This window comes from Mustela putorius, unplaced genomic scaffold (genome assembly GCF_011764305.1).
Source record: "Mustela putorius furo isolate JIRA1106 unplaced genomic scaffold, ASM1176430v1.1 tig00003869_pilon_pilon_pilon, whole genome shotgun sequence".
Lineage (NCBI taxonomy): Eukaryota > Metazoa > Chordata > Mammalia > Carnivora > Mustelidae > Mustela > Mustela putorius.
Genome location: NW_025422021.1, coordinates 2,578,311 through 2,605,310, shown reverse-complemented (window position 1 = coordinate 2,605,310; position 27,000 = coordinate 2,578,311). Strand labels below are relative to the sequence as shown.

General features: G+C 36.3%; 1 protein-coding gene across 2 annotated transcripts in view; it reads right to left on the bottom strand.

Moving 5' to 3' along the window:
- Nucleotides 1-26,590, bottom strand: part of CWC22 (CWC22 spliceosome associated protein homolog) — a 59,522-nt gene extending 32,932 nt beyond the window's left edge. Inside the window, exons 1-4 of one of the 2 annotated variants that reach the window (XM_004768957.3) lie at nucleotides 26,458-26,590; nucleotides 8,300-8,440; nucleotides 3,704-3,771; nucleotides 1,819-1,929 (exon numbers count right to left, since the gene is read on the bottom strand). In XM_004768957.3, the coding sequence (XP_004769014.1) occupies nucleotides 1,819-1,929; nucleotides 3,704-3,771; nucleotides 8,300-8,326 (206 nt within the window). In that variant the 5' untranslated portion in view covers nucleotides 8,327-8,440; nucleotides 26,458-26,590. Of the gene's footprint in view, nucleotides 1-1,818; nucleotides 1,930-3,703; nucleotides 3,772-8,299; nucleotides 8,441-26,186; nucleotides 26,407-26,457 lie in introns of those variants that run through there. The other variant, XM_004768958.3, reaches the window with a different exon arrangement.
- Nucleotides 26,591-27,000: the final 410 nt, after the last annotated feature.

Here is a 27,000-nt window from a genome sequence, read left to right as displayed (position 1 = left end):
ATCAAGAACTAACAGGAAGAGTAAATTCTTGCTCTTTTGCTATCATTTCTGAGAGAAGAGTTTGTCCACTTAGCTGGTTTTTTTTTTTTTTAAACCTATACTGCGTTGGAAACTTAGATCATTCTACTCATGCTTTGTGCAACCATTAGATAAATGAATACAGTAAATAAAAACAAGTGTCATTTATCATTATTACCAGGAAACCGCTCGATAGATTTTAGCTAGATTTGGGGAGTCTGTATTTGAGAAAGTCTGTCTTAATATATAGTAATACAACTTACAAAGAAAGAGAGAAGGAGTAACTTAGCCAGGTAGATTCAAAGGAGCTGTTTTGAAACTGAAGTATACTACTGTATACGGGAAGACAGACAGAAGGGGGAAAAAAGTAGTTCCAAATAGACAAACCAGTTAGTTACAAAGGCAGGTGCACTGCAATCTAGGCACTGATTTGTAACTGAGTTGCTTCTTATTGTGAGTGCAGAATGCTTCAAGAGAGTAACTACAGCAGGGATTTACTGGCATTGGTTACAATTCTTCTAAGAAACATTAGGTAAGACATAACTGGCTGATAAAATTGCATCTTTATAATTTCACTGTTTGTTCCTGTCAAATGCAGAGATAACAGAGTCTTTGTCAAGTCCAAATTTCTCTTCCAATGCTTTCATACTATTAGCTTTTATTTTCTACATAATACACAGTCTGCTTGATTCACAGTGTGAGTGTATGGATCAAATGAGACTTATGTACATACACTGGACCAAACACAGTTACAATGAAGTAATACAATCAGAGATTATGGAAGAAAAAATGGGTTTTGGGAGTCAAAATTGAGTTCAAATCTCACTTTCATTGTCTACCAGGTAGGCAACTGCAAACTCAGGTAAGTTACATAATCACCAAACCCACTTCACTTTTTTTTTTCTTTGCGAAATTGTGAAAAATAGTATCTAGTCTGTAAGAGTCTTAAAAGTATTTGAGAAAGAATGCAAGATGCTTAGTTCACCAATTACGGTAGCTGGTTCTCCCAAGGGGTCATTAAGGTGACAGCAGATGAGCCTGGCTTTTGGAGGCTAATTTAATCTGACATTTTACTTTTAGGTATATATTAGAGTAGTGAGAAGGAAATTTAGGTTGCAGATATCAAATAATGTGATTAGCTCCAAACTGCAGAGGAGTTTCATCAAAATTTTAGTGGGGAGTATAGCCTTGATAGTCATGGAATGGGTAGTATGAGGGAGACATCAAAAGGATACAGATCTTCGTCAACAATAACATTTGGTAGACAAGTTTCTGAAACTGGATGACTGACAGGGTGGGTAGCCAAATTCTCCAAGGCTCAAGAAAGAATAAGTTCTATTTAGATAAAAACTAGACTGGTAACGTCATTCTCACTGTCCCAGTGCCATCATGTAGGAAAGTATATTTTGACCACTCTATGTCATATGATGTAAATGACTTTCATTCAGTGAGGAATCTAAAAAACTCACACTGCCAACTCCTCATGCAATATAGTCCCATATAATGAATAAGAGCTTAGGCTCAATGTCAGATAGACCAGGACTTTCCACTGACATGCTTCTAAAACAAAAACAAATGACTTAAATTCTCTCTGCCTCAGTTTCTTCATCTATAAAACACACAATAATAACTACTTCATATACTTCAATAAGGAGTTAATTTGCATGAAATCCTTATTAGAAAGTGTGGTCCTTAAGAACATCCATTTAATGCTAGCTGCTACTTTTACGGTTTTTTAAGAAGCATAAAGAAAATTTAAGCAAATATGATTTTTCTGTAGTTAAAATTTCCAATACTAACCGTGACTCCATACTACTATCATAAGAACGCCCTCTTCTTGAATGCTCATAGTCTGACCTGTTGTAATCAAAGTGATCTCTATCCCGAGGGGATCTTTCTTGTTCTGCATATCTAACACATAAAATAAGAAAACCAAAGTTATAAGATGAAAGCTATATTATAGATACCTATGAAAATCATATATTGATAATGCTGAAGCAACTCTATGACTGAACAATGTCTTACCGAACTTCTCAACAGCTTATTTTGTTGACCTCATTCATTTAGTCTTGATTATAAAAGCTTTCAGCTTGTGTACAAAAGAACTACTGGAGTTCACATAACCAAACCTGTCATCCTGATTCACACCGTCTAAAGTAAAAGATCTATATCTGGATATCATATACAGTTGGCATGAAAAAAGCCCACCCTGCAAATGCTTTATCAAAGCAATGAACAAATGAGATCAATGTCATTGGCTGGCCTTTAAAAAGACACGTTTAACTCATTCCAAGAGATATCCAAAAAACACTGGCTATTATTCTTGAACCTCTTTTACTGAATAGCAGTGAGAAAGGATTGAAATGATTAGCAAACAAGGATGACAGTATAAGATCTGCCATTTGAACTTAAATATCAATAAAGTCAGAGAACCTTAAGAGAAGTTAAATACGTATGCATGTAATAAATATACATAGTAATAAATATACTAACTCATATTTTATATACAGCTAACCTTTTGAACAGTTGCGGGTTTGAATTGTGTGGGTTTACCGAATTTTTCTTAATACAGCACAGTATTACAAATGTATTTTTCTCTTCCATATGATTTTATTAATGACATTTTCTTTTCTCTAGCTTACTTCACTGTAAGAATAGAGTATATAATATATGTAACATATACAAAATATTAGTTGACTGTTTATGTTACCAACAGCAGGATATTAGAAGCTATGCTTTTTAGGGAGTTAAAAGTTACAGAGTCAGATTTTCAACCGGGCGGGGGGGCATTAGTGCCCCTAACCCCCAGGCTGTTCAAGGTCAGCTGTATACATCTGTAAGTAATTTATATAACATATAGATATACATGTTTTTCTGTGCATGTATAGAGGTTTTTTTGTTTCTTTTAAAGACAGGAAGTAGGTGATTGATGAAAGGTACAAAGTACTTGCAACCATGACAATTAACTCAATGTCTATGAAACAAAAGTTTTTAGAGACAACAGAGTGAAATAAGAAGTACACATGGGGTAAGGAAGAAATGAAAACCATTGGAAGGAAGTTTACAGGATGCTTTTACCTTCATAAATTATTTTAATGATTTATTAAAATTTAAAATTTGAATTTAAAAAATTAAATTTAATGATCATTTATTAAAATTTAAAATTATTTAATGATCATAGCTCACTAAGTGAAATAACTGAAGTACTACTATGAATGCCTGATGAACATTAATAGTAATGTTTCTAGATCTTTTATCTTAACACAATTATAAGATATGCTATATATGTAAAAGTACTCTAAAATCTATAAAGAGCTATGTAACGGATAGTAGTAACAATAAAAGCAGCACTTCAAAGTAAGGTGATTTCAACTCAGTTTTCCATTTTACAAACTTCCATTCATTGTTTCATTCAGGATTCATTTCATTTTATAAAACTTATGGAGTACTGGGCATGCTGAAATTATTCTCTCTCACCTCCAAAATTAGATAAAATCTAGAATTATCTACTAGAAACTCCTAGAACAGCCATTCAAAAATGATTTGTCCTCAAGCTTATTCAAGTAATACTGCAAAACCATCTAAAAGAAATTGTTCACCCTAAAATGAAGAACCTAAGAGCTAAATAATTTTTTAAAACTTATTATAAAAAATTTAAATTGCAGGAGCACATAAAATTATTTACCTGTCTTCTGGAGAAGAGGTTCTCTGATAGGAATTATAATTTTCCCTTCTGTCATGACCAGAAGAATGCTTTCAAAGGAAAAGAATGAGGGGCAGGGGTTATTTTAAAAAATAATGTTAAAAACACACAGAAAATGAAATATGCATCTCAGAAAATTGGTAGTGCTTTACAAATTTTTTCAAAACTTTTTTTATTATAAGAATGATTGTTATCTAAACAGAAGGTAAGACAAAACAATATTTTTAGGCCCTCCAAGGTGAGTATCTGTGGCAGATAATGTTTTCACTATGGACCACAAACTTTTTTTAATAAAAAAAATTCAAAGTAGAAGAAAATAATTCTCAAATTTTCAATGCCACTTAGTTGATATTTTATTCCTTTATATTGTCTTAAATATAAAGAACATCACTTTTATAAACACCTTTTGATGAAAAGCAAGACCAAAGTTTTTTCTTGGTGAAAAACATGACTAAGGGCCAGAGGTCTTCTAGCAGGAAGAGTTCACTCTTGTGGTTATATCAAAGTCTTATAATATTGCACTTATCTCCCTGAATCCACTTTGGTTTATAAAAACCACTTTAGAACAAGAGGGAATTGGGAGGGAGATAAACCATAAGAGATTCTTAATCTCACAAAACAAACTGAGGGGGCCGGTGGGGGGTAGAGAGAGGGTGTTGGAGTTATGGACATTGGGGAGAGTATGTGCTATGGTGAAAGCTGTGAAGTATGTAAACCAGGTGATTCACAGACCTTTACCTCTGGGGCTAATAATACATTATATTTTTATAAAAAAACAATAAAAAAAAAACTTTAGTTCTAGAAACCGACTCTAATATATTTATGAAAATTCATTTTTACTTTCAGGAAACACTGTTCAAATGTCTGACCTATATGGCACGATGTTAGATTCTACAGATTTGAAAAACATGATTTGTGAGAGAGAGATCCTATGCCAAGTCCTTTGAAAAATAGCAAGACATACAAATAAGTAACTCACTATAACATGAAACTGAAGAGAAATGTCACATAGACAGAGATATGAACTATCCAGTTGGAGAACAAATCCTAATTTAAAAATCCAAATACAGTTAAAAAGCGAAATATTTATCTCTGTAAATAGGTAACATTTTTACATCACTGTTGAATATTCATATTGTCCAGTTTTTTTTTAAACGATTAAAACCATTTTAACTAACCTGAACTATAAGAAAGGAAAAACAGTATGTTTTTTAAAAGTAGCTTTACTTTAAAAGCTAAGAAGAAGGAAATAAAATAATGAACAACTTGTTCTGCACATTTAGATGCTTGCCTCCTTAATGGGAAAAAGAAACGTTTAAGGATAGAAAATTATACTGCACAGAAATATAAACAAGCTCCAACTTCCTCTTATTTTATGACTAATTAACAGCAGTTTGAGTCTAACTTTATCACAAGTAAACTGCCAAACAGCCTCATCAACTATTGAATTTTTCTAATAGTATATACAAACTAGACTAATCTATTTAGATGAGTAATAAGCATGTGGTCAAAATTTGTAATTTACGGTAGCCAAAGTTTGGATGCTATTTTATACTGAATGCAACCACCTTAAAATCCTGTTTCTCATGTATATAACAAAGTTTTAAAAATTACTTCACTTAGCAACCAAATGAGGTAAAATTGTTCAAAATGTATCACCTAGTTTTCTATAAAACTTGACTTCAAGATTCCAAAACAAATATGGAATACAAGACTCATCCGATCCATAGCAACACCAAACAGAGTATTTACCGATCATTTATTGTAAGACACAGCCTGTCTTGCGTAGACAATCTGGAGGATACAAGTTAGGAAAAACCCTCAAGGAATTTATGATCTTACAGTGGAAAGATGGCTATAAAGATTTCCACAATTAAACGTATCAGATTATGTGTTCCTGAGAGAGCAAGAGAGAAAAGAAGAGGAGGAGGAAGAGAAGGAAGAGGGGAAGGAGAGGGGGAAGGGGAGAGACAGAACAAAACTGCAGTCTACTTTTTCTTTTACAAGGCACAGCAATTATTTTGATTACATTAGGGAGAAGGCCTCAGTTCTGTGCTAATGATTTTTAACACATCTCCGCAACATCTGTTGTAAGCAAGGGGGGAAACCAAAAATATTGAAGTCGTGAATCAGGATTTTGTAAATATGATTAAGTTAACGTGACTGGCACGTTAACGTGTCCTGTTAGACGTGCTAACAGGACATCCTGAGTAGGGAACAATAACTGAATATTGAGGAATGACAGTGGGTAGAGGGGGATTTGAACTAGGTTTTGGTAGATGAACAGGATTTCACTATGTAAAATATCATTTTGAGATGAGATTCAAATAATAACTTGAATTTTCCTCTTTTCTTAATCATAGTGTCCAGGTTATAAATCAGAGTAGGCACTGAAAATAATATATTGTCAAAATTACTTTAAAAATTCTCCAAATTGTTCATTAAGCAAAACAAATGTTTATACCATGTGGTTTCCTATATAACAATATAAAGACAGCAGTATGAAAAGGTGAGTGGAGCAGGGAGCCTGAGTCCAGACCTCTGAGCAACCACTAGGCTCAGGAACCAGTCTTTAAGAGCAAGGAAAGGAAGGGCTGAAACAAGTAGGAAACTTGGTTCTTGATAGCTAAGGATCAGTGGAAAAACAAAGATCCTCAGCTGAATCCTCCTGAACCTAGCAAATGACTCCTGAGAACATTGAAGGGAAGATGTGAGCTTTACCTGAGGTAAAAATGGGCCCCACCCAGCTAGCAGACTTGCCTGTGGCTAACAGGATAGAGAAAAGGAGGCAGACTGTGCTACAAACTGGTAGATAGAGCTGAGCCACTAAGCTTGGAGGGCATGCTGACTGAAGAAGATACCCACTCCTAGGATGGGACGGTGCCATTGAAGACCCACCACAGGAGGTAAAGGTGGAGAAAGCACAGTGTAAGAGGAGCAGGAAGAGGATTCTGAAAAGACTAGACACATCTCCCTCTATGGACGGTATCCGGCTAAATCTGAGTGCTCTCGTCTAACATGGTTCAATCAAGAGCCAGTTCCACACCAGTTCTCTGCTTTCTTTATGTCGCCAACTTTCAGCACAGTCTACCAGCTACTAGGTCCACAATTAATTAACTGCTTAAGTGCCATTGGACCAATGAGTACAAGCCCCAAAGAGGCAGATTTCAGAATATATTAAAGTATCTACTGACAGATGGGTCTAGCTTGAGATAGTGAACTCCCACCAAAAGAGATATGCAAGCATGGGCTGGGTGTCTACCAAGCCTTATACCCTACAGAATTTAGCAAAGATGGTGGCAGAGCCTGCCCCAGTCTGTAAGTCCATCAATTCTGTTTATTAAACACTTACCAGGCACCAGGGCTAGTTCCTAGTGTCCCCTGCTAAGCTCAGTTTACTGTTTCTCTTTAAAGAAGGAGGTTCAGGGGTGCAGAACTGGTGGAGGAGAGAGGAAGGGAGCAGGGCCTAGATCTGTAATTAAATAAAAATATACCTTCCCCTTTACTGATTTCAAGATCCAACGCGTGATGTGTCTGTTTATAGATCTGTGCAGTTGAATAGAAGTGGAATGGTTTGCTCTCCTGCTAAGTCCACTGACAGGCAGAGGAACAGTTCTGAGTAGATGGAGTTATTGGTTCCTGTTACTGCTCTGACTGCATCTACTATTCTCCCTTTCTTATAACCTGCCTCAGCCACACTAGACTCTTTGTCTTTATACTTGCTGTTCCACCTGCTTGGCATACTCTTTTCCCAGTTATTTACATGGCTAACTTCCTCATATCCTTCAAGAGTCTGCTCAAATGACTACCTATTCAGTGGGCCCTCCCTATCCAAAATTGCAACCCCCAATGCTAATGATCAACATTACCCCATATCTTTTGTCTGGAGCATAAGTCTAGCTCTTAATACCACTATCCTACACCATTTACTTATGGATTAAGTTTATAATTTATTTTCTGTCTTCCCACACTAAAACACGAACTCCATGAGACCACTGGATTTGTTTTGTCCACCATTTTATGTAAAGTGCTTAGAATAGTCACTAGGACATAAGAATTCAGTGAATATTTGTTGAATAAATGAGTGTATAATGTCTAACGGAGAGCACAGAATAAAGAGCTTGTTTATGCACTAGAAATGCAATAAGAGTCTCCCCTGTAGATAGACATGCAGGAACTATGATTAACTAAGGAAGGAGATGCCGGTCTTCCATTTCATGCTCATTCAGGGAAGTATAATCTTTAAGAAGAATGGCGGAATTCCCTGCCCTGTTAATTATTCTTTTGCAGGTGCTCACTCACATGCACTTTCTTGATTTGTGGAGGCAATGATACACATACATGCATACATGTACATGGATACACACACATCATACATCTTCCATGTTCTCTCACCTGCCCTCTTGCACACTACTGCTTCTATGTGACCATGTGGCTACACCTGGAATTGTGTAAGTTAGATATGTGTATGATGCCTTTCTACTGCCTGGTTCTAATGTCCTAATTCTATGAAATGCATTTTTTGATTAAAGGACAGGTACAAGTTTATGTTCTTCATTATAAATTTCAAACACTTACTTTTATCTGTGCCACGCTACTTTTCATTTTCTGTTGCCAACTGATCTGATAAATCAAAGACTCCTTAAGTTGTTCCAAGTAACAGGTACAAAATGGTATGAATTCCTTGACAGTTTAACTTTTTTTGTCTGCAAATGTCACCTGAAAGGTATACCAAAGAAAGCTTTGTTAACAGTGATAAAACGTATGTGACATAACAGCTTATTATTTACACACAATGAACATTTGACCATTTTTCTTAATTAGTAGGCACAGATATATAATCAATAATTAAATAAAAATTCAAAAATTCCTTAAACAGTTTCACATACCAGTGTATAAAGAACACAATCACAGAAAAGACTCTGCATAAGAGAGCAAATAAGGGCTTATTAAGCACCATAAGGTATTTTAGTCTAATGACTGAGAGGAACAAAATTAATTTAGTAACTGAAGTCAGATAACTTTATTCAAATTGCTTTCAGTGAGGGACACCTAAACCCACATTATAAAAGAGTACTGTGATATTATAAAAAAATAAGTGAACAGAATAAGTACATAAGATAAAATCTATATAAACTGAGTATAAAATACCCCATGCTTCTATATAAACTAAGAATGAATTATCCCATGTTCTTATAACGATCACTCAAAAATAAATATGCTGAGTAAAAATATAAGGTATTAAATTAAAATAATTCAATTTTAACATAATCTATCAAAGGCACATGACTTTAGTGATGCAGGTGTGAGAACTAAGTTATTTGGCTCAGAATAAACCTAGTCATCAACATTAAATGCTAAAACAAAAATTTTTTCAGTATCCATCTGTTAATATTTTAGGAATTTTTGAAAAATGCTGAATAGCTACTTATGTTAACAGAGAACTACCATTTGAGTACTTAATTGTAATTGCATATCTAAGTGGTTTATGGTTTGGTGTACCATAATGAAATCACAAAAATCAAATGAGATAGAAGAAAATAAGAGAAGTAAAAGAGGTAGAGAATATACAGAAAGAACTGTCCCTAGTACCAAAATAACTGAATACAACTAGGAAAATGTTTGTATTTGAATGCCAGAAAGGATTATAGATCCTTTATCTATAGGATAAGGATTATAGATCCAGTTCAATTCTTTTTTTTTTAATTTTTAATTTAATTTAATTTTTTATTTTCAGCATAACAGTATTCCTTGTTTTTGCACCACACCCAGTGCTCCATGCAATCCGTGCCCTAATACCCACCACCTGGTTCCCCCAACTTCCCACCCCCCCGCCCCTTCAAAACCCTCAGATTGTTTTTCAGAGTCCATAGTCTCTCATGGTTCACCTCCCCTTCCAATTTCCCTCAACTCCCTTCTCCTCTCTAACACCCCTTGTCCTCCATGCTATTTGTTATGCTCCACAAATAAGTGAAACCATATGATAATTGACTCTCTCTGCTTGACTTATTTCACTCAGCATAATCTCTTCCAGTCCCGTCCATGTTGCTACAAAAGTTGGGTATTCATCCTTTCTGATGGAGGCAATAATACTCCATAGTGTATATGGACCACATCTTCCTTATCCATTCGTCCGTTGAAGGGCATCTTGGTTCTTTCCACAGTTTGGTGACCGTGGCCATTGCTGCTATAAACACTGGGGTACAGATGGCCCTTCTTTTCACTACATCTGTATCTTTGGGGTAAATACCCAGTAGTGCAATTGCAGGGTCATAGGGAAGTTCTATTTTTAATTTCTTGAGGAATCTCCACACTGTTCTCCAAAGTGGCAATTCCTTTTTAAAGACAAAAATACTGAAGGTTGGGTAAGCCCTTTCACTGTCCTAAGCTATACTACCAGTTAGTGGTGAACCTATAATTAGAAACTTAGCCTAAAGATACTCAAATTTTTTTCCCATTAGATCACATACACAAATAATCTTGATACTATGAAGTGACATAGAGCAACTACCATTTAATGCAGATAGGGAAGTACACAAATCATTAGGTTAAGAAAAATTTCTATTACAGCAGTTGGCAAGGCATCAAAGTTCTTACAAACAATATATATGAGATTATTTACAAATAATCTATAAAAGATAGTTGCAATCTAAAGCACATTACCACTTCTTTATTTGTAGCTACAGTCAGACTAACATGCCCATAGGGCATGCCCATCAGGGAAATAGCCAGAGGAGAGGAACCCAAGGTGCCCAAATCTCTGACCACCTCTAAACCAACACATGTGCAAGAGTATTACTAAGGATCAAAGAAGTGAACTGTGATATGAACACCCACCTAAGAGAACTTACAATTTAAGACTAACCAAGTTAATTACCTAAAAAGTCACCACTCCTCAGAGGAATATAACAGAATCTACAGACTTAACGTAATAGTAACAATGCCCAGGATACAATTAAAAATAACTTATCAGAAAACTGTGGTCTAAACTTAAGAAAAAAAGACAAAGACCAACACTGACATGACCCAGATGTTGGAATTGGCACACAAGGTTTTTACAGTTTATTCAAAAGTGCAAAGGAAAACATGCTTGCAAGGAATAAAAATAAGAAAGTTTAGCAAAAACAAAGCAAAAGAAAACAAAAAGAAAAAGAAAATACAACCAAAATGAATTTCTAAAACTGAAAAATACATGAAGTGAAAAATTCTCTGGTTAAAAACTTAAAGCAAAATGGAGATAAAAAAAAAGTCAATGAATGTGAAGTAAAATCAAAAGAAATTAACCAATCTAAAAACAGAGAGACAAAAAAATTTAATGAACAATATCAGGGACATGTGGGACAATATCAAAGGACATAATACCTGTGTAACTGAAGTCCAAGAAGGAAAGAGAGGAAAAATGGAATTAAAAAAAATTTCAAAAAATAGGGAATTTCTCCCATATTTGGCAAAGTACCTAAATTTACAGACTCATGAAGCTCAGAGAATCCTAGGTAGAAAAAATACAGAGAAAACCACACCTACGGACATGGTCGTAGATAATGGTCAATAGTCAAACTGCTGAAAATCAAAGATAAACAGAAAATCCTGAGAGCAGCAAGAGGGGCAAAAATGCATTACATACAAGGAAATAACTATTCAAATTACTGCTGACTTCTCATCAGAAACTAGGGAGACCAGAAGACAAACAATCTTAAAAGTGCTGAAGATAAAAAACTCGTTACCCTACAATTCCAGCAAAAATAAATTTTAAGAATGAAAATAGACATTTACTAATTAAAAGAAACAAAAGAAAACTAAGAAAAAGTAATAAGAGAATGTATCACTAGCAGAACTGTACTACAAGAAATGCAAGAGTTCTCAAGCTGTAGGTAAAAGAACCAGTTGGAGACTTGAAAAAGGAACGAAGAAACAGTAACTTTCTCAGGAAGCATAAAAGGCTAACTTTTTCCTTCACTTAAAATATGGTGGTCTTGGGGCGCCTGGGTGGCTCAGTAGGTTAAGCCTCTGCCTTCAGCTCAGGTTATGATCCCAGGATCCTGGGATCGAGCCCTGCATCGGGCTCTCTGCTCAGCTGGAGCCTGCTTCCCCCCCACTCTTCTCTCTGCCTGTCTCTCTGCCTACTTGTGATCTCTCTCTGTCAAATAAAAAAATAAAGTTAAAAAAAATATGGTGGTCTCTTTAAAGCAAAAATTAGTATCTTGAGGGGTACAGTGTATGTACACGGGAGTATACATGATATGTAGCATATAGGAAGACAAGGTAAAATAGGCCTACATGATCTAAAGTTTCTAAATTTTTTGTGAAGTGATGATATCAACTCTAAGACACTTGTGGGAAGTTAAGGATACATATTGTGTTTCCTAAAGCAATGATTAAAAAAGTAATGTCAAAAATTCTGTAGATAAATTAAAACGGAATTAAAAAAATATATTTAAATATTTTCAAAGGACAGGATAGAAGGAACAAAAAAACAGAAGGGACAAATAAAAAAAAGGATGGCAGACCTAAATCTAGCTGCTAATTATATGAAATATTAATAAACAAACATGTCTAACAAACAGAAGCTAGTTCTCCCTCCTCTCAGGTGGAGGCAACCCCAAAGGCACAGACCTTGTCTGGGATGGGTTTTAGATCCCATGTGCCACAACAAGATGACTTTGTGCCAAATTATACAAATCACAGGACTCTTCATTTTTTACATGACTTTCTTCAAAGGTCCTATTTTTATGGCTATGAATGTACAGAGCCATAAAATTCAAAATTTTACTCAATTAACTCTTGCCTAAAGGTAATGGTTATTTTTTTTACCCCTACCACCACAATCACCATATCATGTCTAACAAATCCTTATCATGTTTATCAACCAATATTATTTCTATATACACTCATTCAACAAGTAATATTTACTACACTTCTATTATTTTGCCAGGCATCTCCTAGATACGGGGTAGACAGTGGTGAGCAATCATAACAAAATCCCCACCCTACATGGAGCTTATATTCTAGTTATAAAAAGTAAATCTATATTGATAAGTAAAGCTTAATTAAGCCTGCTCAAGCACAGTGGCTTGTGGGTTTTTTTGTTTGTTTGTTTTTGTTTTGTTTTGTTTTTTTTGGTGCACATGCAAGTTTCAAATCATTACTTAATGTAAAGCTGGTTCCCTAAGTCATTATATCACATCATGAACATTTGTTTGATATAAGTACTAGTACCTATATGGGGGCTCAACTGACTTACTACATCAGGTGTGTATGCATATACATATGCGTGGGCAGAGGGCATGCCTAGGCACGCTGATTCTATGAAAGCATCGCCAAGGTATTTCCAGTATCCATCTCTTCCCCAGGTTTCCTCAGCTTTCCAATTTTGGATGAGAAATCTTGGTTCTCAATTTGTTGTAAACAATGAACTAGTTAGATAAAATACAGAGACTTCATAGCCTACCTAACAGTGAAATACAAAGTCAACAATCATTTGGAAAGGGACACATACATTCCAAATGTATAAATCCATACTAACTCACTAGTAAGAAGCGTATATATGGATGCAGAAGAGTATCAGTATCAGTGATTTTTAAATCTGAGACATTCTGGCAACAACTCATAGGGGGAAAATTCTCACTGGTTATGCAATGACAACCACAGCACAGGTTCTTTGGGAGTTTAAGATATACGCCATAATAATTAAGTAACATTATCTACTGCAACATGGGCAAGAGCACAAATTTAAGCACTGAAATGGAGTAATTTAGATGACAAAATATGTTTATAAAGTGCTTTTATTATTCTTAAAATGAATGTAAGACATGAAAAATTGAGACAAGAGAAAAAAACCTATATTAACTACCTTCCTAGGTAAACTTGATACAAATTTCACATATATTCATATATAAGGACTGAAAAAATTCCTGTAAAATTTTTTTTTGCCTATAGGTTTAAATATACTTATTAATTAGTGAGATCTGGAATATACTTTATAGACAAATTAAAAGCCTACAGAATTGTTAGTGTCCTTAATTTTTTCTTATGTCCAGGATAATCAGTGCTAAGTCCTTATAAGATTGATACTATATTTTACGTCCATGGAGGATTCCACTCTCTTATATCCTATTATCAGACAAATTAGTTACTTATTGTCCACAGGAGTTTCTGCTTCCCTACATTCACCTAAATACTTCTTCTATAAACTAACATTAAGAATTGAATTATGCAGAAGGAACATCAAAGCGTATATACAGATATATACGTATATATATATACAGCGTATATACAGATTTGTGTGAAAGACTCTACTCAGTACTGTTCACTATTTACAGGAAATAACCTGATGGACACTGCTGCTGTGATCACCACCACACATCACCCATGACTGATTTCCAGGACTTTTTGGGTCCCGAAGCAGAAAACACTGAAAACTACTACTGCCTAACACTATCAGAATAAGGCTCTCCCTCCCCTGACACTAGCAATTCTATTTCTTTGCATATTTTTGGTTTTCGTCCTCTTGTTTATTTATTTTTTCCCTTTCTGCTGGTTGATGCTTCTAAATCTGTACAACAGAACTTTCTGCATTGATGGAAAATTCATATTCTACACCGTCAGTCACCACTTCATTAACACAACAGCTACTAGCCACATGTGGCTATTGAGCACTCCAAATGTGTCCAATGGATTTGAGAAAATCATTTTTGTAAGAGTTTTATATACTGGACAACATATTTCTAAATGATTACTAGACATTTAGGCCTTTTCCTCATGGTACTTCAAGATCCTTGTCCTTGACAATCTCCAGATTTGGTGTTAATTCTTCAGATACTGACAAAGCAAAATAACTCATACCCAATTTACAGGAAAAGTCACTTGGTTATTTTCTAAAAGGTTCAGATTTTGGAAAATAAGAGACAATATAATAATCCCGGTACAGTTGGTATATGTTGCAATCACCAATATGGGATCTCCAGAGTCTTAAATGCAGTGCAGTCACCATAATGTCAAATGATCATTTAACATAAACACCAAGAAAATCTGCCACTAGAGATATTATGACAATCACAAACATGATACATGATCATGACCTACTGAAAAACAGTGTAGATATGGCCTGATTGCATCTCCAGAAGATAATGGTCTACTCTGCAGCTTAGGCTGAGTAAACAGGGGTACTAATAAAATTTTAAAATAACCCTGATGACAGCTATGAAGAGAGAACTAACAAAAGAAATGTAAATCACTACTTGTAAAATGGATTCCACTAATCTGCAAATCAGAAATATGCCAGTTTAAGTCATTATATACTTATCATGGATTATCTATGGTCAAGTTCTTAATTCTAGTTACTTTAGATGCATCTGTTCCAAAGTAAGATTGTGAAATGTCTGCAAGAACCTGCATGTTCTAAAGATATGACCATCTACTGTTCTAGCAACTCATTAGTTTACAATTTCTTCCTAATACTTTATGGACAAATTAAAAGCCTGGAGAATTGTCAGTGTCCTTAATTTGTTCTTATGTCCAGGATAATCAATTACTAAGTCCTTATAAAACTGATACTATATTATACTTCCATGGAGGACTCTATTCTCTAATATTCTAATATTATCACATAAATTAATCAGTAACTCACTGTCCACGGGAGTTTCTGATAACTACCTCTACTCTCCAAAGTGTAGTTCCCTTCTTAAACCCCCTTTTTGAGGTACCCCATGGTCCCTAAGAGTATGTTTGTTGTCTCCCTTGCTGCATCAAATTAATAAATTTGACTTTGATTACTAATTAGGTATGTTACTGGTGATTACTCACTGATGAGCTTTAACATATATGACAAATGACCCAGTTTCTCAAACAATTCAATGCTAGGGGGACAAAAGAAGAAAAAGAAGGAAAAAAAGCAGGATAGTTATTACAGAACAAAAGAGACTTAACAGAGTTAATGTAATGTGCGGCCTTTGTTTAGATCCCGAGTTGAACAATTTCCCTTCTCTAAAATGGGATGTACTTATATGTAGAACCCAAGTTACTAACTTGAATTCAGTACTAACTCAAAGAACTAATAAACTCTACCCAACTTTCCTTTTAAAATGGGGGATTAGCTGAAGTTCTTATTTCTGCATAAAGAATGAACATTTTCTAATCCAACTTGATTGTGAACTTGCTGAAATTATTAGCATATTCGCATCATGGTTTTTTGGGGAAGAAAAGATAGGGTTGGATATGGACTCTTGGCATTATTTAAATCCTTATTACATATTTTCTATTTGTGAGGACTTATCTTAGTATGTATGTGAAATAAGGCTCATTTTAAAATCACCTGCTACCTAAGTACTGTGCCCAAGTTGATAATGGAGATACTTTCAGCTCTAATGCCAATAATATGCAAACTTTTAAAAAGTATTTTCTGGAGCGCCTGGATAGCTCAGTCAGTTAAACATCTGGCTCTTGGTTTTGGCTCAGGTTGTGATCTCATGGGTTGTAAGATGAAGCCCCACATCAGGCTCCATGCTCAGGGGGTGTCTGGCTGATTCTCTCTCTGCCCCTGCCCCACTCTCACGCATGGGGGCTCTCTAATATGAATAAATTTAAAAAAATTTTTTAAAGTATTTTCCTCAACTATATAAACGTGTTCCATTGATACAAAAGTCAATTAAAAATAATAAAATGGTTGGTGTCCCAAAGCTGATGTGCACTGGTGAATGTAGGCTAACCATTACTGCTCAAAACCAGACAATAGGAGAGCTGTAATGTATACAGTAGCTCTTCAACAAACTAAGTTACCATTGACACTATAAAGCATATTACAGTAAGATTCCTGAGATATCTAGAGATTAACCAATTAAGTACATATACTTCCCATTTTAGAATTCTGAAATGTATAATTTATATTAAGATAATAACAGCAACAATAAAGAATGATAAATTACTGCAGCAACAAAGATATAACACTAAGCATTTCATTTGTATCTTCTTATTCAATCTTCATAATTATCTTGCTTTGTTTATTTTTAAACCTCATTTTTCTATTTTTTTAAAGATTTTATTTATTGACAGAGATCACAAGTAGGCAGAGAGATAGGCAGAGAGAGAGAGGGGAAGCAGGCTCCCTGCTGAGCCCCATGTGGGGCTCGATCCCAGGACCCCCGAGATCATGACCTAAGCTGAAGGCAGAGGCTTTAACCCACTGAGCCACCCAGGTGCCCCTTAACCTCATTTTTCAATGGGAGAACTGAGGTTGGAAGATTTAAAACAACGTGTCCAAGTCAATTATAGCTAGTAAATGGCAGAGCTAAAATCCAAAAGGTTTTTCTGATGCCCAAACCATCTGATATTGCAACCCAATGAAAATGGTAACAATGGGGCACCTGGGTGGCTCAGGTCCTGATCCTGAGGTCCTGGGATCAAACCCAGCATCGGGCTCTCTGCTCAGCAGGGAGCCTGCTTCCCCCTCTCTGCCTGCTGCTCTGCCTATTTGAAATCTCTTTCTCTCTGTCAAATAAATAAATAAAAATCTTAAAGAAAAAAAAAAAGAAAATGGTAACATTAATATACTGACACCAAATTGGTAAACTACACAATGTAAACAGATACAGAAAATTTTCCTATCCTAAACTGATCCATTTGTCCAAAGTTCTAGAGAGCAAAGGTATTGATATTAATATAAGGCCCTACCTACTTCTTTTTAAACATGCGAAATAATATTTTAAAGATTCCCTTTATTTAATCAACATAGCTAGAATTTACTCTTTAAGCAAATAAGTTTAACTCTATTGTGTAAAATTTAATTTTCCTTGGTTCTGAAACCTGGCTTCTCTTCTCAACTTACCTAAACATATATACACACAGCAATCTTCTGTGTATTTTATTTCAAATTACCTTACTTATCTAAACTTGGTGAGTTTTCTTTCTGATCAGTGTGTATCGTCTCTCCCTTTCTATCCTTCACCCATCATCAGCAAGTAATTTTCTGGTAATCAAACACAATCTGTTAGATTTCCATGTCCCAAAATGTAACTGTGAAATTGACAATATTATAAAGTAGACTGCTACTACAGTTCTAACACAAAATGCATAAAGTCCTATCATCGTCCAGATTTATATAGAATATGCCCATAGGGAAATTCTGAGAGTTCAACATGTGCATGCTTGATACTTAGACTAATTGGAAATTCCAGCAATGAGAGCAATTTATCTAGAGTTTATAGCTCTCACTGCTCTTCCTAGTATCATTGTGTGGATTTTATGATGAATTATTAAATTTCTCTCTCCTGTCACAAGTAAGCAACTCAGCAAAACCACACCTGCTCCCCTGAACAAGGGTATTTTATAATAAGGAGATGAAGTTTAGAAATAATTTTCCTATCAGTTCAGCAAGCATCAGAATGCAAAATATTTCATAACAACTGTAGGATGCAATTTAGGCTGTTAACTGGAAACTATGAAATTGTAAATTCTGCAATTATCTCAAAAATTCATACTCAACTGATAGTTGAAATGCACTGATTTCTCAAAGACTTTGGTTGAATACTCTTACCATTGGCCCTTAGGTGTCCTCAATCAATGTTAAAGGAACTTGCTGTAACTTACTATCAAAAATTAAAAGGGAGCCAACAAAGTAGATTCCCTTTAGTTTGCTCTCCTGCATTCTACATAGCAGCACACTTGGCAAACTTCAACCATTGTAAAAGAGTTAAAAAAAAAAAAACAAACAAACCCAACTTAGTTGTTCAACTGGGAAAATGATAAAATTAAACAGTATTCAAAAGAAAAACTAGTTTGAATATGTTCTAAATGCAAAACTGAATGGGGGTAGGAGGTGGCAATGGGATCCTCAAGAAAATCCCCAAATAGGACCCAAGCCCCTGGCCCTTCCACATGGTGATTTTCCTTCCCAGGCAACAGATATGAAAACAGGTTGGCCACATTTCTTAACTTATATATGTTATAACTATGACAAGATTGCTCTGGCCTTTACATATCTTTATTGAACAAAAAAATCTTGTAAGAAAACAGCTTTCCTACTGTTTTTTCTTGCTATTTTAAAAAATGTGCACATATTAGTGAGAAATATGCCCCATAATAAGTCACATAAGGAAAAATGATTTTGTGATTTGATTCAGCATAGTTCTACAATTTCAAGAAAATAAAAGCCCCCAAACACTATTATCATTTTGAGAAAAAGTCACCAGGTACAAGTAACAATCCCTTACCTGCAATTACAAAATCTGAAAAGCTCTGAGAACACAAAGGTTTTTCTTTATCCTTTTTAAAATAGAAGTATAGTTGACACACAATGTTATATTAGTTTCAGGTGTATAACATATAGACTTAACAACTCTATACATTATGCTGTGGTCAGCACAACTTCCAAAGATTTTTCTTAAGCTCAAGTGAAACTCATCTGGTACCAACCTGAGACTTAAGGTGACTCTTCCCAGAAATACTAATGTGTTTGATTAGAAGATGTTACCCTGGATCTCAAAAGAGTGATTACTTCATAAACACATGTGCATTATATTTCTTTAAAATCTGAAAAACTCTGAATGTCAAAATAGTTCGGGCTCCAAGAATTATAAATAAAGAATTTGGAGACCTGTACTCTCTGTTGTTTGCTTCCTAGCCAATGAATAAATCAGGTGTGCTTTTTGACTTAGAACCATTTGAATGACTGAAGATTCCCATGTTCAAGTACAGGGATGAAAGTTGTGGAGACAGCACCCGCATTACTGTTTTTCTTTATATAGGAATGGACAAAATATAAAAGACTTTGATTAGTTTCTGACTCTGTGTAGAGAAATATAGAATTTCTTAACATTTTAATGAACTCAGTGATACCAACAGCCATACTAAAATTATTCATTATAAAATGAGGAGTTATTATCCTTCATTCATTTCCCAGTATCATGAAGCTGGCACAAAATGGTCTGTACTTAACCAAATAAATCGAAAAGTGAGATGACCATTTCAGCATGCTACTTAATTAAAAAAAAAATTCTTTTGTTGGTACATGGAAGATTCTCTAATGTGCTCCTTTTTACCAGAATGTAGGTTCTTTAAGAACAGGAATTTGTCAATTTTTTTTGTTTCAAAATTTCCATAGGCTTTTTCTTTATTTTCCAATTTAGTGGTTTTGAAGAAAAATTCTACATACTGAACTTCTTTACCGATTCATTTAAATCTAAATTATGACATCTATGGGGCAAATTTTCTTTATCCTGCTCCCTCTCAAATTCCATTCTTTCTCTTTTCCTACAGAGTCAAATTTTTATTAATATTTGACAGATGAGTCTACACTTGATGCCTATAATTCTTAATCTTCCATTAACCCCTCTTATACTCCACAGTTTGCTTTTCCACTCCCACTACTCCACAGTACTTATTAAAGTTACACAATGACTTTCCTTTTGCTAAATCCAGGGGCCACTTCCTTCTTTTACCTGACACTGGTCTAGCAACTGGTACTGCTAAATCTCTCTTCTTGAGAAGACCACATTTATCTGGTTTTCCTTGTCTTTCTTCTCCTGTCTACTCCTCTAACATTTACTATCCTGTAGAGTTTAATCTTTTTTTGTTTATGCATTTTGACTGTTTTGCTCATTTCCATTTTCCTAATACAGAAAGCCCTCAATCTATATTTGTTAAATGAACAAATGAATAGTCTTTATATTTTCTTTCTCTATATTGTATCTGGAAGACTATCTCCGTCCTCACACTTTCAACTAACATTTACAAGAATGACTTTTACTTTCGCCTCCTCTTCTCTACAGAGCTCCAAACCTTTACGTCCAAATGTCTATAAGGAAAAAAAAAAAAAAAAATCAATCCATGTGGACGACTCAAAGGCCCTCAGAACTAGGGAAGTTTTGGTAATTATCATTTCCTCTTCTTCTCAAACCACCTCTCTTCCTCTAAGATACTACCTACAAAGCCAGCTAAGTGACAATTTCCTTTTCCTTCCTCCCAATTAGTACCAAATCTTAATATTTCTACCTTCAAGTTTATAAATAGGACATAGAATCAAATCTACTCCCCCTCCTCATTTTCTCTGCTACTGTATACAGAAGAAGATATGGGGAAGGCTCGGTTTCAAACGCTTCCATAATTAGACAACCTCAATCTCATTTCAGAGGAAGGCAAATTTTTTTTGACCTTTCTAGTAACATTTCTCACAAGGTCTTCTTTATGTCTAGGTTGTAAGAACTTTTCCAACTTGCTTCTAAAATATTAATTATTTATGTATCCATCAAACTTGTCCATTTCCATTGTATTTCACCCATTCAGGACAAAAGTTTCCTTTAAATATCTGCAAAGCTGCCCACAGGGAAACCTTGTCCTTAAAGTAAAAGCACATTCCACCACAATATATTCAATATTATTTCATGCTTTTCAAGTTACCTTTTAAGCTTTTAAATGGAAATTCTGTCTCAATGGACCAATTACCAACAATCTATTTCTACATATAATTATTGTTCAGTAGCACTCCTCTAATTATTGAATAAAAACAAATCCTAAGGGAGTTCTCTGCACCTACAGTACCCTTAATCACTTGTACTTATATTCTCCAAAGCCCACCTCATCTTGCCCATATACCCCTTGGTTCACAATTCAACTGCATGGCAACAGGATTTAACTTTCCTCACTAACTCCAGCATCTTCATTCACTGAACAAATATTATCATTCTGGGTTTTCTTGGTCTAGTGACCAAACTAAGTTTATATCAATTTTCAGCAATACAAAAAAGAGACAAAACCTTAAATTTCAAATCTATACTGTAACCCTCACCACTTAATAGTAAAGGAACAGACTTGTAGTCAAGAAATAGCTCTAGTGTTTCTTTTTAGCCACTGAATCCTTCCTTGTTCATTTTGTGTTAAAGTTCGAGTTTGTTCAGAAGAGACTCTTCCGTGAGGTCATAAAAATTGAGAAACTTTATAACACAAACAGGTAAACAGGACTACAAAAACGATGAGGATGGAGTGAAAACTGACACCTTGAGAAGTTGTACAGTAAAGTACTTACAGAAAAAGATAAGAACATATAAGGTTAAGAGAAAGAGCAGTATGGTCATGGTCTTTTTCTTTCTAGTTTACTTTATCCCCTATTCTTTGGAATCAAGAATAGAGATTGGGCACCTGGGTGGCTCAGTGGGTTAAGCCACTGCCTTCGGCCCAGGTCATCAGGGTCCTGGGATTGAGTCCCTCATCAGGCTCCCTGCCTAGCAGGGAGCCTGCTTCCCTCTCTCTCTCTCTGCCTGCCTCTCTGTCTACTGTGATCTCTCTCTGTCAAATAAATAAATAAAATCTTTAAAAAAAAAAAAAAGAATAGAGATTAAAGGCAGTGTCTGTGAATAGTGAGGAGATACGTACATTATGCTGCACACAAGGTACTGATGTCTAAGAGATGAAAGTTCCTATCCTCAGGCAGAGAAGAAAAGTCCAAGTGCTGTAGCAATGTTAGAGACATAGTACTTCTGGAAAAGAGGAAGTGAAACCAAGTGGATCTAGGGCATACAGAAAGAAGTGGTTCTAGAAGATGAAACCTGAAGAACAAGTAGGAGCATGGGTGGGGGAGAAGAAAGGTCACTTCCCATATGGAAAGGGGAAAAGTCCGCATGTGTAAAGACTCCAGACATAAAAGAGTTTAGGGGATTCTCAGCTGTTTGAGCAGAGTACAGAGTATACACAGAAGATTGAGCAGAAATGAGATGGAGCATGAGATTCAAAAAGCTAAAGCATGGAAAGACCTTGCATGAGACCCCTGGATTCTGAGGTTCTTGGTCACTACTGTGTATCGAGAACCTAAGACTGTGCTTGCCACTTAATAGGTTCCAATTCTAAAATTAAATATGGGGGGAGAGCGTGTCGACTTCTAATGATTATCCCTATTGTTTCCTACACAGAACTCCTATAATGGTATTTTGACAGATGCTTTACCAAAGAATACAACAGAATTGTCTCACCTATCAACCCTGATTTCGAGGAACCCCCAAAATGTTTGCCATCAACTGCATCAAGACAGCACTATTATCAAGCATCATCCCTTGTCTTTACTCCATGTTAACCTGGAGAGCTCCCTGAATAAACTTCCCTATTGAGATGAAAACAAAAAAACAAAAAAAAAAACAAAACAAACAAAAACCAAAAACCAAACCAGTTCCTTTTAAGGCACCGCAAGAGGAAATCTGGCCCTGAATATACAGTTACTTCAACTTACGAAACCATGTCTAAATAGAGTATACTTCACGCCTTCAAACATTCATACCACTTTATTCCTTGTCCCCAAAAATGTGTTCCTCTGCTTGCCTAAGTAAGTATATAGGCTGATATTCTGCCAACACTCATAGCAGAGCTTTGAAAGTGGCCTGATTATTAATTAAAGGGCCATTTAGTCAACCACAATCTAAGTTTTTAAAGAAAGCCTGGAAGTGGTGGCCTCCACTGATACAAAGCCCCCAGATACAAAACACTATATTCCATCACTGAGGCAACTGTCACCAAATCTAGAATAAAACTGTCTTGATAAAATAATTGAGTGAAGAAGTCACAGGGTGACTTTTCACCTGGAAGAGCTACACTCTGTCTATCCTGATTCATTTGAATTAGGCCCAAAGTTAAGAAAAATATGAATCTTCACTGAGTTTCTTCCTCCCTCATTTCTCCCTCAAGATGAGTTTCATTTTATTTTATTCCAAGTTTTTATTTAAATTCAAGTTAGTTAACACACAGTGTAGTATTTGTTTCAAAAGTAGAATTCAGTGATTTATCACTTACATATAACACCCAGTGCTCATTACAAGTGTCCTCCTTAATGCCCATCACCTATTTGGCCCATTATCCTGCCCACCTCCCCTCTACCAAGCCTCAGCTTTTTTCTATAGTTAAGCATCTCTTAACTATGTCTCCCTCTCTCTTTTTGTCTTATAAAATTTTACCTTCCTTCCCCTATGTTCCTGTTTTGGTTCTTAAATACTACATATGAGTGAAATCATATGGTATTTGTCTTTTTTTTTTTTTTTTTTTAAGATTTTATTTATGGGATGCCTGGGTGGCTCAGTTGGTTAAGCGGCTGCTTTCAGCTCAGGTCATGATCCCAGCCTCCTGGGATCGAGTCCCACATCGGGCTCCTTCCTCGGCAGGGAGCCTGCTTCTCTCTCTGTCTCTTCCTGCCATTCTGACTGCATGTGCTCGCGCACTCTCTCTCTCTCTCTGAGGAATAAATAAATAAAATATTAAAAAAAAAAGATTTTATTTATTTATTTGTGAGAGAGAGAGAGAGAGGGAGAGAGCAGGAGCAGTGGGGACAGGCAGAAGGAGAAGCAGGCTCCCTGCTGAGCAAGGAACCCAAGGTGGGACTTGATCCCAGGACCCTGGGATCATGACCTAAGCTGAAGGCACAGGCTTAACCGACTGAGCCACCCAGGTGTCCCTCTCTGACTTATTCTGCTTAGTATATTGCACTCTAGCTCCACCCATGTCATGGCAAATGCCAAGTTTCATTCCTTTTGATGGCTGAGTAATATATATACCACAATATAATATATATAATACATCCTCTTTATCCATTCATCACTCAGTGGACATTTGGGCTCTTTTATAATTTTGCTCCCATTAGCTTCTATAATCAAAGAGCCCTAATGTCTCCAGACCAAGGCAGCTTATGCTATCTTTTTGGTATTTGTTCTCTGGGAAAAGACTTACTAACTTGGCTACAAATAGCAAAGGCTTGCTTTAATCCACCACTTCCTCTCCTGATGTATTATTTTTGAAGAAAATGCTTTGAAAATTTGCACTTTCTTGTAGGCAATGAATTATCTCTTCCACTGTCCACTTGGGAAATGTATACACGGATAAAATATTTAGGCTACACATTTAGTAAGTCCAGAAATTTGCTGAAACTAACATGCCAGAGGCCTTTTTGTTTTATCACCTTCCCATGCTAAAATTTTCAAAGTTTAGATGGTAGAGAAATGCCACAAGGAAGCCCACAGAGTCATCAGTAGGATCAGCATATTGCAAATAACCAACTCTTTCTTAAACTAGCTCTAGGCCAGCCATAACTTATACCAAGTTAGGGACATATCAGGTAGTACAAAATTCAGTCTCTAGATACAAGTGGGTAACAAACAGAAGATAATATTTAAGTTAGGGCACAAACATTATAAATGTGTGCGCTCTGAGATGGTCACAGGTACAAAAAGTTAATGTATACTACCTGGCAACGTACAATCATCAGGGAGAACAGTTAACTAGATCCCAGCCAAATGAGGTGGGAAATGCTCCATTAAAGCAGCATGAGCACTTAAAAGTGGAAGGGCAACATTCAAAACCAAAGGACAAGAACTGAGGCAAGAGAACTCATCAACTATATCACAGTAGTAACAATAATAGCTACACTATGTCAGGCACTGTGCACAGTGCCTTATACACATCATTTTCCTTTATCCTCAAAACAACTCACTAAGTTAGATATTATCATTCACATTTTTCAGATGAAGAAGCTGAGACTAGAGATGTTAGGTAAGGTGCCCCAAGTGACAGACCTAGTAAGGGCTAGTAAGTCTTGGCTTCCTAGTCCATCATCCAGCATCAACACAAGTAGGTCTCCTTCTCCTACAGATGATGCTTGTCACAACGCTTCTGCGAACGAAGTCACATTTTCAATGCCAATTCTAAAAAAACCCGCTTTTCTCAGTAGGACCATAATTGACGTTAACTCCCAAGTTCACAGACAATCCTAAAACAAACTTAAATAGGAGAAGGAGGAGGTAGGTTAACTAGTTTTCTGAAGGCCAAATCTTCTCGTTTTTCTATCTGCTATTGCCAGTCTGTGGGACACCTAAAAATGTAAAAGGAACTCTTACTATGCTTTCAACCACCACTTATGTCTTGCATCTGGAATATTCTTTCTCAAAGTTTTTCCTTCTCAATCTCAAAAAGTCGTTGTGAGGATTAAGTCAAAATAAGTCAAGTGGTTACTAGAGTTAGACTCAGCGAAATGAACTATTACCGACATGTACAAGTGTATAGTAGGATCCGAAGCTCGATGGCTGGACACATTGGAGACCCAACTTGGGGAGTATCACCTTACTGGAAATAGATCAATTTATGGAAGGATAAAAGAGGGCAGAGAGCTCATTTAAAAAGGAACGAAAAGCCCCAAGACTAAATACTAGAAAGCATCTTCATGGGGCAAATGAATGGAAAAGAAACGACTAATGAAATTCCAAAGAAGCTGTACAGGTATATTACGCTGGAAAGGGGCATAAGAGCGGAACTTCCGCTATTTTCTAATTAACTACAGTTCATTACTCCCACTCCCACCGCCTGGAGACCGGACACTAAAGAAGGGCCTTGGGAAGGCCAAACGACTGGAGAAGCTCTAAGTAATCCGCGCCGACAGGACAAGAGGCCCAGCTAAGCGCTAGACTTCCGCAACAAAGACACCGCGGAGAGACACCTCCAGGAGCCTCACCAGGGAGCTAGGTTCGTCCGCGCAGTCAGGGCCGCAGTTCACGCTCGCACTTCCCACCCGCTCAGACTCCTCCGCCCGACCGGCTCTCACACCTCGGCCTCGCGGGCCCCCAGGCGCCTAGAGGAAAGCCACGCATATCCTGGCGCTGCCGACGGCGGTCCCAGCCAGGCGGCATCCACTCCTGGTCCCCTTTAAATTCCCACCCGTACCGACAACCCGTCAACCCCACTTCGGTTGGCTGCCTGAGGCGAGTCTAGAGTTCGGTAATTACCTGGAGCTACACCGCGCCGCCATTACACCGGATTCACGTCACTTCCCCTTCCCGGTCCGGCGTACGAGGAAGGCGGTACGTGAAATACATTAAAAACCTGACGCTAAATTCACTTCAAAACGTTATCCTATTAACTTACTTTAAATGTTCTTTCGTGATACCAAATTTAGAGCAGCTGGTCTGGCCTTAATTTTCTCTTTCCAAGATTGCGACAAAAGAGAAGTTAACTCAAACTACAAAGTCCGGCATTCACCGCCTGGGAGGGCGGAAATGACGTCACAATTGTAATCTCCCCCCCCTCCCCTGGCTGTGAAGATCGCAATGTACGGCGGGAATTGTAGTTCTTGATAGGAGCCGGGGACATCCTGGCACTCCTTTGAAGACTGGTAATGATGAAGTTCTGGCAAAATTTACTCTAAAGCTAGTTCTCTACAGTTGGCAAAAAATAGACCTTTCTAGTCACTTTTCTGTGAAAATATTAAGTAACACACCTTTTTCAGACTCTTCAATAGTTATATGAAGAATCTATATAAGAGAAAATGT